The sequence below is a fragment of the Aythya fuligula genome, chromosome 24 (genome assembly GCF_009819795.1).
Source record: "Aythya fuligula isolate bAytFul2 chromosome 24, bAytFul2.pri, whole genome shotgun sequence".
NCBI classification, from domain to species: Eukaryota; Metazoa; Chordata; class Aves; order Anseriformes; family Anatidae; genus Aythya; species Aythya fuligula.
This window is the reverse complement of record NC_045582.1, coordinates 2180849-2191783: the sequence shown is the minus strand read 5'-3', so window position 1 is coordinate 2191783 and position 10935 is coordinate 2180849. Positions and strand designations below refer to the sequence as shown.

The 10935-nt window shown below is 72.6% G+C and overlaps 1 protein-coding gene across 1 annotated transcript in view; it reads right to left on the bottom strand.

The window, feature by feature from the left end:
* Window positions 1-8660: 8660 nt before the first annotated feature.
* Window positions 8661-10935, bottom strand: part of CDC6 (cell division cycle 6) — a 49019-nt gene continuing 46744 nt past the window's right edge. Inside the window, 7 exon segments of the mRNA XM_032202520.1 lie at window positions 8661-8750; window positions 8847-8987; window positions 9699-9886; window positions 10030-10094; window positions 10433-10623; window positions 10625-10677; window positions 10768-10874. Of these exon segments, the coding sequence (XP_032058411.1) occupies window positions 8661-8750; window positions 8847-8987; window positions 9699-9886; window positions 10030-10094; window positions 10433-10623; window positions 10625-10677; window positions 10768-10874 (835 nt within the window).

Genomic DNA, 10935 nt, shown 5'->3' with positions numbered 1-10935 from the left:
AGCTGGCCGGGGCTCGGAGCTTCCTGGAATCCAGCGCCACGTTCCAGCCCCGCGCCCCGCGGCCAAGAGGATCCTCCCGGCCAAACCGGGGGCGGCCCCCGGGAGCGGACGGACAGACGGACAGGGTGTGGGGGGGGGGACACAGATAGACACACAGACGGACAGCCCCCCCCCCCCCGAGCTGTTCCCAGGACCGTGGCACCCACCGGACCCCGCGACCAAGGTGGCACGGCCACGGGGCCTCGCTGCGCCCACCAGCATCACCCCAAAGCAGGGCTCAAAGCACGCCCCGAGCACGCCAGGAGCTCCCCAACGAGCCCCCCCCACCCCCCCCCAATTCCCAAAAACCAGCCCCCCCCGCGGTGACCCCGGGCAGTGCCCAACACATGCCCAGGGCAGGGCCGCATCCTGCGCCTGCGAACCGCAGCGCGCTGGGGCCAGCAACACCACGAGACCCCCGCGGGCACCGTGACACCCCCAGCCCCTCTCTATCGGGTTGGGGGGGGGTCTCCCAGCAGCCCCCCCACCCCACCCCACGCCGGTGCCAACGGCACGCCACCAAACCCCAGCACGTTTCCTGCCGGGGCGCGCGGCGATGGCAGCGCCAGCGCCCGGATGTGACACGCCGGTGAGCGGGGCCACCGCCCTGCACACGCGTGTGTCCCCGTCCTCCCCCCCCTCACTGTCCCCGTTATCTGCCCCCCCCCCTCCCCAACACACACACACCCAGAGCTGCACCGGCACCGTGGGGGCACGCGGGGCCACGCCGCTGCGGGGGCACCGAGCCCTTCCCGGCATGCCCGCGGCCGCAGCTTCCCCTCGCCGCTCTCGCTTCCCAGGGCTGCCAGGTTTCAGTTCAGCCCCGGCCCCCACCCCAGGGCAGTGCCACCCCCGGGTCCCCTCCCAGACAGCCCCCCCCCCAGCTCTCCAAATCCCAGCCGTGTCCCCCCCCCCACCCCATAACCCGCATCCCCCAACCTCACCGTGCGCGGTGCCCGCGCTGCGCCCGGCGGCGACGGCGGCGGCGGACGGGGAAGGGGCTGCGGGCACCGTGCCCCCCGTGGCACACAGGAGTGGGGGGGGGGGGGGCAGAGCGAGGGCCGGGCTCGCTGCCAGCCCCCCCCCCCCCCTCCCCACGGGGCAGGGCAGGAAGCGCCCGCGGATCCGCTGTGCGGTCGCAGCCTGCGGTTTCCTCGCTGCTGTCAGCGCCGAGGCTGGGGCAGCCTCACACGCGAGGCCGCCGGCCCCCGCCTACCGCCAAGGGTCCTCGGGCACCCCGGGGAACCGGAGCGCTGTCCCCGGCCCACCCCGCCGGTATCGGGTCGGTGGGGGGGGGGAGGACACCGGGACCCCCTTCCCTCTTCCCCCCTTGGCGGCACCTCGGCCGTGAGTCACCGTCACGTTTCTCACGTCCCCGGGCAGGCGTGATTCATGCCCAGCCCAGCGGCAGGGCCGCGGCCGGCGGCACGCGCTCGGTGCAGGCAGCGCGCCGCAGCCACCGGGGCAGGACGGAGAGGGGGGGGGGCCGGGGTTGACCCCAACCCCCCCACGCTGCACCCCGGGGCTCACAGAGCACCCACGGGCTCGCTCAGCCCCGTTGTGGCTGCACAGCACCCAAGTGGGCACCCCGTGCCGCCCGGTGTCCTCGCCGGTGCCACGGGTGCCCCGCGGAGCCGCCGGCTGCCACCCCGCAGGGTGGGCGCTCGCCCCGGCACCCCCGCGTCCCGCTGCTGCTGTGGTGGGGGGGGGTGGGAGGGGGGGGGGGGCACACGCTGAAATTCCACCTGTGGCAGCCGGGCCGGCTCCGGTTACGCCGGGAACGCGCCGCTCCGGTTACACCTCCCGCAGCCGCCGCGCCATTCTTCCCCGGGAACAGGTGCCCCGGCCCCTGCTGCGGCCCCCCGCCCCGGCACGGCCCCGCAGCCCCGCGCCAGCCCCGCCACCCTTGGGTGCTGCCTCAACAGAGGCCTGGCAGCAGCTTGCCACCCTCAACCAACCCCCCCGCCCTGCAGCTCCCGGAGCCGGCAGCACCCACGGGTGCCCCGCCGCCGCCTGCCCACGGAGAGGGCACCCGTGGGCACCCCGCAGCGCAACCCCAACCCTCGGGGGAAAAACCAGCGACCCCGTATCCCGGGGAGGGACTCAGGGGAGCCACGGTGCCGGAGAGGGAATCACGGCACCGGGGTTGGATCACGGCACCGGGGGGGGGGGGATCCCGGCGAGCAGCGGGTTCGCCCCCCGGTTGTTTTTAGCGCTGGACGCGGCGCGCGGCGCCCTGGGAACGGCGTGCCGGGAACAGCGCGGCCCCAGACAGCCCTTTCTGGCTCGGCGACAGCCGGCAGACAAGTGCAGCTGGCTGCGCCGCCGGCCCGCGGCACGGGGCCGCTCGGGACACGGCGCCCGGGGCCGGCGGGGGTGGCCGCAGCGGGCTGGCGGCCGTGCGCCCGTGCCCGCTCGGTGCCACCGTGCCCCTCGCGCTCCCCTCCGGCACGGCGGCACCGGGCTGTGCCGAGCCTCGGGGGGGGGGGGGGGGTTTGTGGGGGGCACCATGGCTGGAGCCGGGCACAGAAGCACCCCTAGGGGCTCCGGGGGCTGCACCCCGAAGGTGTCACCCGCCCGGTGCAGGGCGCACGGGGGGGGCGTCGCGGTGCCGCGTCCCCTGGCACGGCCTGGCGCAGCCGGGGGTGGCCGCACGCGGCCCCTGCCGTGAGCCCCCCCCCCCCCCCTCACCACCCCTCTCTCCGTGCTAAGCCTCCTCCAGCCGCAGGGAGATTAACCCATTTTCCGTAATCAGCACATGTGTCACCGCAGATACGATCGCAGCCCTTCCCCCAGAGCCCCGGGGGCCCCGGCGGTGCCACCGCGGGGTGCCCCACGGCACCGGGAGCAAACCCAAAACGCCGCGGCGGGGACCCCAAAAAAAAAAAAAAAAAAAAAAAAAGGCCGAGGAAAGGGGTGCAGGGGGATGGTGGGGGGGAAGGTGGGGGCTGTCCCCTCGCTGTCCCCAGAGCTGCTGGCGCGGGCGGCACGGGGCTGGCGCAGCGAGCGTGGCACGTCGGCGCGCCGCAGCCTCCCGGTTATAAATAGAGCCGGAGCCGCCGAGCTGGTGAATCCCAGCGCCGCGGGGCAGGCGGCGGCACGGGGCCCTCCCCGGGCTCACCGGCACCGGGCACGCGGGGACAAAGCGGGTTGGGACACCGTGGGGGTGTGTGGGGGGTGTGGGTGCCCCCCCCCCCCTTAAAGCTCTCCCCGTGCCGCCCGAGGGCACCGGTGGCACCCAAGGGGGGTACAAGCAGGGGATGGGGGCGAAGGGACCCCCGGTTGTGCCGCGGTGCCGGTGTCACCGCCTCGCTCCCGGCACCGTCACGCAGCCGGGAGCTGTGGGGCCACGAGTGTCCCCCCCCCCCTCCCGGTGTCCCCCCCCCAAATCCAAGGTCACCCCCAAGGGCAGGGCGCGCACCCCCCGGTGACATATGGCCCCGCTAAGCCCCACAGCCGTCCCCCCGTTAATCCCCGCGGGGACGAGGGCACCTCGGGGAGGAGCACGGCACCCAGGGGACACCCCCCCCACCACCACCACCACCCTTTGCCCCCCCCCCCCCGCCCCTCCGAGAAGCCAAATGAGGTCAAAGGTCACGGATTTTGGGGGCCACCCCCTGCTCTCAGCAGGCTGGGGGGGGGGCTCTGGTTTTGCCCACTGATCCCAGCTGCATGGGGCGGGGAGGTGGGGGGGGGAAAAAGGGGGGGTCACCCCACCGCGCCCCCCCCCCCTAAATACACCCTGGGGGGGCACCGCAGTGCCCGGCGTGGCTCGGAGGCTGCAAGGAGGGGGCCAGGGCTCAGCCCCCCCAACACCCCCAGAGCAAAAAGCAGGCAGAAAGGGGGGGGTGAGGGGGTGGGAAATGGGGGGGGGGGGGGGGCAGCAGCCGGAGCCCCCTCCCCGGTCCCCCCCCCCCCGGCCCCACCGCCGCGCCAGCGCCCTGTCAGCCGCGGGGAGAGGGATGACTTCCTCCGCGGGACGGCCCCCGCCGGGCCAGGAAGCGGCACAGACACCGCTCGCTGCCCCCCCCCGGACCCCCCCACAAGCCTTGGCACCCAGAGGTGCCCCCCAAACCCCCCCCCCCCCCCCCCCAACCAGCCCCACTCACTGGCACCGCACAGCCCACGCGGCTGGGGCAGCGGCTGCACCCTGGCTGCCCCCCCCCTTCCCTGTCTCATCCCCCCCCCCCCACAAAGACACCCCCAAAAAGGGGAAGCGGCGGCCGTGCACCGGCCCCCCCCCGGCCCCCCCTTTTCCATGCAGGGAGGCTCCGGGGGCACCCAAAGCCCAGCCCGGGGGGGGGGGCACCCAGCACCCTGCTCCCTGCTGTGCCCCCCCCCACCCCAGCACCCACACATCATGGGGGGGGGGGGCAGCACCCAGATCCCCCCCCCCTCCCCCTCCCCAGCCCCAATTTGGGTGCCCTGAGCCCTGTACAAACTGGGGGGGGGGGGGGGGAAACATGGTGAGGGGGGGGGGCTTGTGCACCCCAGGGGGGGACCCCCGCGATTTGGGGGGCACCAGGGGCAGGATGGGGGGGGGCAGCACCCCCAGATATAACGGGGGGGGGGGCTTAACGCAGCCAGGAGGGGGGGGGCAATGCTCGGGGTCAGCCAAACGTGGGGGGGTCCCAGCAGCCCCCTCAACCTGGGGGTCACCCCCAACCCCTGGGGCACCCCCTTCACACGGGGGGGACCCCCCTGTGCCCCCCCCAGCCCCCCCCCTTTCCAAAACCCCCTCCTCGAGCCCCCCCCCCCCTTATAAACTATGGGGGTGGGGGCACCCCCTGGGTCACCCCAGGAGCCCCAAAAGGACTTGAAGGGGGGGGTCCACCAACCTCCCCCCCCCCCAAAAAAAAAAAAAAAAGGGGGGGGGGGACCGGGACCGGGTGGGGCACGGAGTGGGGGGGGGGGGGGGGGGGGAACCCGCCGGGCCCTGCCCCTCCCGCAGGGCCTCGGGAAACGGCGCCTGGGCCCGGCGGGCGGGGCGGCGGCGGCTCGGGGAGGGGATTTAGGGTGAAAGGGGGGGGGTTATAGGGTGGGGGGGGGGGGGGGTCCGGCTCCTCGGTACCTGCTCACGGCCGGCGGGCTCCGGGTGGCGGCGGCGGCGGCGGCGGCTGCTGCATGGCGGGACCCGAGCGGAGAAGCGAGGAAGAGGAGGAGGAGGAGGAGGAGGAGGAAGGGGGAGCGCTCAGCGCCAGGCGGCAGCGGCCATTGCGAGTCATGTGCTCGCGGGGAAACTTTACCCGGGGCTGGGCCGGGCCGGGCCGGGCGGGGCTGGGCCGGGCGCGGCGGCGGCGGCGGCGGCGGCGGCGGCGGCGGCGGCGGGGAGAGAGGGCGGGAGGGCGCGCGCCGGCCCGCCCCCGCTGGGCACGCCCACTCCCAGCGCTGGGCACGCCCACTCGCCGAGATGGGCACGCCCACTCCCAGCGCTGGCCGTGCCCCCTCCCAGAGCTGGCCACGCCCACTCTCCGCGCTGGACACGCCCACCCCGCGGGCTGGCCGCGCCCTCTCCACTCTCACCACGCCCTCTCCGCTCTGACCACGCCCTCGCCACTCAGACCACGCCCACTCCGCCTTGGCCACGCCCACTCCGTCGTCGTGGCCGCGCCCCCTCCTCGCTCCCTCCATCCCCACCGTTGCCCACGCCCCGCTCCCCTTAGCCACGCCCCTCCCCGCTAGCCACGCCCCCTCCCGCTCCACCCATCCATCCAGCCCCACCGCTGGCCACGCCCCGCGCTCATAGCCACGCCCCTCCCGCTCTAGCCACGCCCCCTCTATTCCAAGCCACGCCCCCTCCCCCGTTAGCCTCGCCTTATCCCTCCTCGCTGGCCACGCCCCCCAAGCCCGCCAGGCCCCGCCCCTCCCGCCAATGGGGCGCCGGCGGGGGCGTGGCCTGGCGGCAGCGGAGCGCTTTGAAGCGGAAGGGGGAGAAAGGGCGGGGGGGGGCCTTAAAGGGGCCGCGGCCGGTTAATGACCGCTGGGGGGGGGTGTGGGGAGCCCCCCCCCCCCTTGGTCCAGGGGGTGTGGGGGGGGCAGGGTTGGGGGTACCCGAGGGGGGGGGGGGGTCCTCGTGGTGCCCCCCCCAGGGGGGGGATTGGGGTCACAGAGGGGAAAATTTGGGGCAGAGATGGGGGGGGGGAAATGGGGGGGGGGTGAATTTGGGGGGGGGGGCACAGGGTTGGGGGGGCCTGACCCCCCCCCGGGGGGGGGGGGGTCACCCATGGGCCCCAGGGATCCCAAATAGGGTGGGAATGGGGAGGGGGGGGGGCACAGCCTCAGCTTCCCCTGGGTGACCCTTGGCGGGGGGGGGGGGGAGGGGGCTGCTGGGACCCCCCCGGGACCTCCCCAGGACCCCTCCAAGCACACTGGGACCACCACGGGGGGGGCCCGGCCAGGAGGAAGGCACCAAAGGGCTCCCAGTGCCCCCCCCAGGATGAGACCCCCCAGGATGAGACCCCCCCAGAATGGGACCCCCCCCCTTGGTAGGACCCCCCCCCATTACCCCCACCCCCCCCACACACCCCCTGTGCCCCCCCCCACCCCCTGTGCCCCCCCCCCAGCGCACCACAGCCACGCTGGGAGGCCTCACGGTGTCCCCAAACGCGGGGTCACCCCATGTCCCCCCCCTTATGTCCCCCCCCCCCCCGTGCCATGTGTCCCCCCCCCCGGCCCCGTCGCCCCGCTCGGGTGCAGCGGCGCGGAAGCGGCTGGCAGCTGGGTGCCGGCGGGGACAGCGCAAGGGGGGGGGGACACCGTGGGCACCCACGTGGCCCTTATGTAAGGGGAGGCCACGCGAGGACAGCGGGGAGCCGGGGACAGCGGCGTGGGGACAGGGGGGGGGGACACGGGGACACCGGGGGGGCACTGGGGGGGCATGGTGGGGAGCCATGGGCAGCACCCCGGGGTGCTGAGGTAACGGGATGGGGGTGCAGGGCACCGGGTGCCACCAGCACCCCATGGGGACACCGGGGGGGCACCAGGAGGCCATGGGGACACTGGGGGGACACCGTGGGGACACCATGGGGACACCGGGGGGGACACACGGATGCCATGGGGACACGGGGGGGAGACACCGGCAGCACCCTGGGGTGCTGAGGCAAAGGGATGGGGGTGCACGGCACTGGGTGGCAGAGTCACCGTGCCACCAGCGCGGCCAGGACACCGTGGGGACACTGGGATGCTGTGGGGACACTGGGGGGACACTGGGGGTAACCGGGGGGACACCATGGGGACACTGGGGGGCATAGGGGGCACCCACCAGCAGCACCCTGGGGTGCTGAGGCAAGGGGACAGGGGCGCATGGCACCGGGTGCCAGAGTCAAGGTGACACCAGCACCCCATGGGGACACCGGGGGGGCACCAGGATGCCATGGGGACACTGGGGATAACTGGGGGGACACCATGGGGACACGGGGGGGGGCATAGGAGGGACCCACTGGCAGCACCCCGGGGTGCTGAGGCAATGGGATGGGGGCGCACGGCACTGGGTGCCACGGTCACTGTGCCACCAGAACCCCATGGGGACACTGTGGGGACACTGGGGGGACACTTGTCACCCAGATGCCCCCCCTGCCCGGTGCCCCCCTCACCCAACCCCACCTGGGTGCAGGACCCCAAAGCCCCAGGGACCCCTAAAGCCCCCCCCAGGCTGTGCCCTGTGCCCCCCCCCCCGCCTTCAACAGCCCCAGGACCCCCGGGGACCGCAGGGACAGGGCTGGGGGCAGCCCCCCCCTTCCCTTGTGCCCCCCCCCAGGGACCCCCATTGTGCCCCCCCCATCGGTGGGGGGGGGGCAGCCAGGGCCAGGCCCTCATTAAGCTGCGGGAAGCGGCTGAGAGATCAAAGCACCCGGCCCCAATTAGCGCCTGGGGCCGCAGGGGGGTGGGGGCGTGAGAACAGGGCTGCCCCCCCCCAACCCCCCCTTAGCCCCCAACCCCCCCCCACAGGGCTCTGGGGACCCATGGGTGCCCCCCATCACCCCCCCACAAACAAGATGAGCCCCCCCCCCAAATTTCCCAAGGGGAAATATCCCCTGGGGGGGGTATTAATGGCAGGATGGGGGGGGGGGGGGAAGAGCTGCGCCCCCCCCCCCTTCCTGGAGACCCCCCCCCTTTTCTCCTTCCCCCCCCCCATGGCTGGGAGGCTGCGGAATGAGGTCAGAGCCGCCCTGGGTTAACGCAGGCAGAAGGGGGGGGGGGGGGGAAAGATGGAGAAAGGGGGGGCCAAAAATTGGGGGGGGGGCACACCCAGGACCCCCCCAGGGAGCAGGGGGGGCGACCCCCCAAGAGGCAGGAGCCCGTCACCGAACCAGGACTTTATTAACAGCAGGAGATGAAGGGGGGGTCACCCCAAAAATGGAGTGCCCCCCCCAAAAATGGAGCATGTGGGGGGGGCAGAGGGAGGGGGCAGCAGCCCCCCCACCCCCTAAAAGATAAAAAAGGGGGGGGGGTCCTGCTGGAGCCAGGAGCAGCCAGGTCCCCCCCCAATGTATCCATGGATAAAAATGCGCCGAGCGCTTTGGGGGGGAAATGGGGGGGATTGTGGTGTCCGGGGGGGGGTTGTGGTGTCCGGGGGGGGCTGTGGGGCCACGGGGGGGGTTGTGGTGCCCGGGGGGGGGTCCCTAAAGCAGCCCCCGTGCCAGGATGCTCCCCACCAGCGCGGCGTCCTGCAGCGCGTGCCGTGCCTCCTCCTCCTCGATCTTCAGGGACACCTGGGGACAGGGACAAGTTGGGGGGCTCAGCGCCACTAAACGGGGGGGGCTCAGGAGGTGCCCCCCCCTTTTCCTACCCCCCCCAAATCGTCCTACCTTGGCCAGCCGGGCCTCCTTGGCCCTCTTGAGCTGGAGGACGCCGCGAGCCTCCAGCAGGGTGACGAGGGCCAGGCACTCGGCTTGGTCCACGGCGCAGAGCTGCTGCCGGCGGCACACGCGGCTGTAGGCGTCGTGGAGCTGGGGGCAGAGGGGGCGGCGTGAGGCTGGGGGGGGGGACACGGGGACTACGGGGACCCCCCCAGAGCACCCAGAGACCCTGGAGAGCCCCTAAGGAGCTTGGGGGTGGTGGGGAGGTCGGGGGCGCACAAGGAGACAAGGGATGTTGGGGACGTCGGGGATCGCAGGAACGGGAGGGGTTTTTTTGGGGACCCGAAGGAGCCCAGAGACCCCAAGGACATGAGGGACCCTAAGGACTTGGGGATGCCAGGGATCTTGGGGACATCAGGGATCCCAAGACCCTTAGGGACACCAGAGACCCCGGGGACTCCAAAGACCTCAGGGATCCCCAAGGAGCCCGGTGACCCCAGGGACCTTGGGGATGCCAGGGACCCCAGGAACAGGAGGGACTTTGGGGACCCTAAGGACCCCAGAGACCCCAGGAACCTTAGGGACATCAGGGACCCTAAGAACCCCAGGGACTTTGGGGACATCAGGGACCTCAGAGAGCCTGGGGACACCCTAAGGACCACAGGGAACTTGGGGACCCCCAAGAAGCCCAAGGCCCCCAAGGACCCCCGAGAACATCAGGAACCCTAAAGACCCCAGCGACCTGGGGGACCTCAGAGCCCCTAAGGACCCCAGGGACCCCCAAGGACCTCAAGAACCCCCCCAAAAAAACCCCAAGGACCTCAGGACCCCCCCCCAAAACCCCCGTCCCCAAAACCTCACCTTGCCCAGCGTCACCTCGCGGGCGCGCAGGTGCCGGGCGAGGAGCAGCAGGGAGCACACCAGGACTTTCTGCTGCAGGGGGAAGGTGTCGGGGGCCCCGCGCCCCCCCCCCGCCGCCATCCTGTCCCCAAAAACCTCCGAGAGGACGCGGGAGACGTGGGGGAGCCCCACGCGCACGGGGGGGTCACCTGCAAGCAGAAAAGGGGGGTCAGGGTTTTTTTGGGGTGGCCCCAAACCCAGCCAAACCCAGGGAGGGACCCATGCAGGGACACCAGGGTTTGAGGCTGCCCCCGTGGGACCCCCCCCATGTCCCCCCCCCCCGGTTACTCACAGCCCGGCGGGGGCTTGAGGAGGGTCTGGGTCCTCACGTCCAGCTCCACCATCTCCACGGCTCGCCTGTGGGGAAACACCCCCGGCCCCCTCAGCACCCCGAGGTGGGCTCCGCACCCCCTTTCCTTGCCTCCTGCCCCCCCCCCCCGGTGACCCCCCCAAGACACGGCGTCACCGCCTTCCCCCCAAACACACCCAATAACAAAACCCCTTTAACCTAAACCTCTGCTTTTTCAGCTTAAACCCCCCATCCTATCCCCACCCCATAACAAGGAGCCCCCCCAACTCCCCCAGAACCCCCCCCTTGGGTGAGGGGGGGTCACTGGAACCAGCATCCCTTCACCCCCCACCCATTTTATTTTATTTTATTTTATTTTATTTTTTTATTTTATTTTATTTTTTACCTGCAGACGTCGAGGGCTTTGCGCGCGTCGCCGGACACGGCCGAGACTTTGCGGGCGCAGAACTGGAGGGCGGGGGGGTCCAGCACGGCTTCGGCCCCCCCCCGGGCCAAGCGCTCCTGCAGGATGGCCGCCAGCTGCTGGCGGCTGTAGGGGGGGAAATGCAGCAGGCGGGGGGGGGCCGGGGGCCAGGCGGGCGTGCAGCCGCGCCAGGGTGCGCTCCGTCAGGTCCAGCGCGTTGGCCACCCCTGGAAAGGGGGCAGGGGGGGGGCACAGAGGGGTTAAGGAGGGGTCGGGGGGGGTCCAGATCCCGATTTTTGGGGTGATTTGGGGCTCACCGATGAGGACGAGACGGGAGCCGGGCAGTCGGGGCCAGTCGAAGATGGTGTAGAGCACGTCCTGCCCCTTGCTCTCCAGCTGGTCCAGCTCGTCCAGCACCAGCAAACTGTGGGATGGGGGGGTAAAAAAATTAACTCGGCCCCAAATCCACCCCCCCACGACCTCCT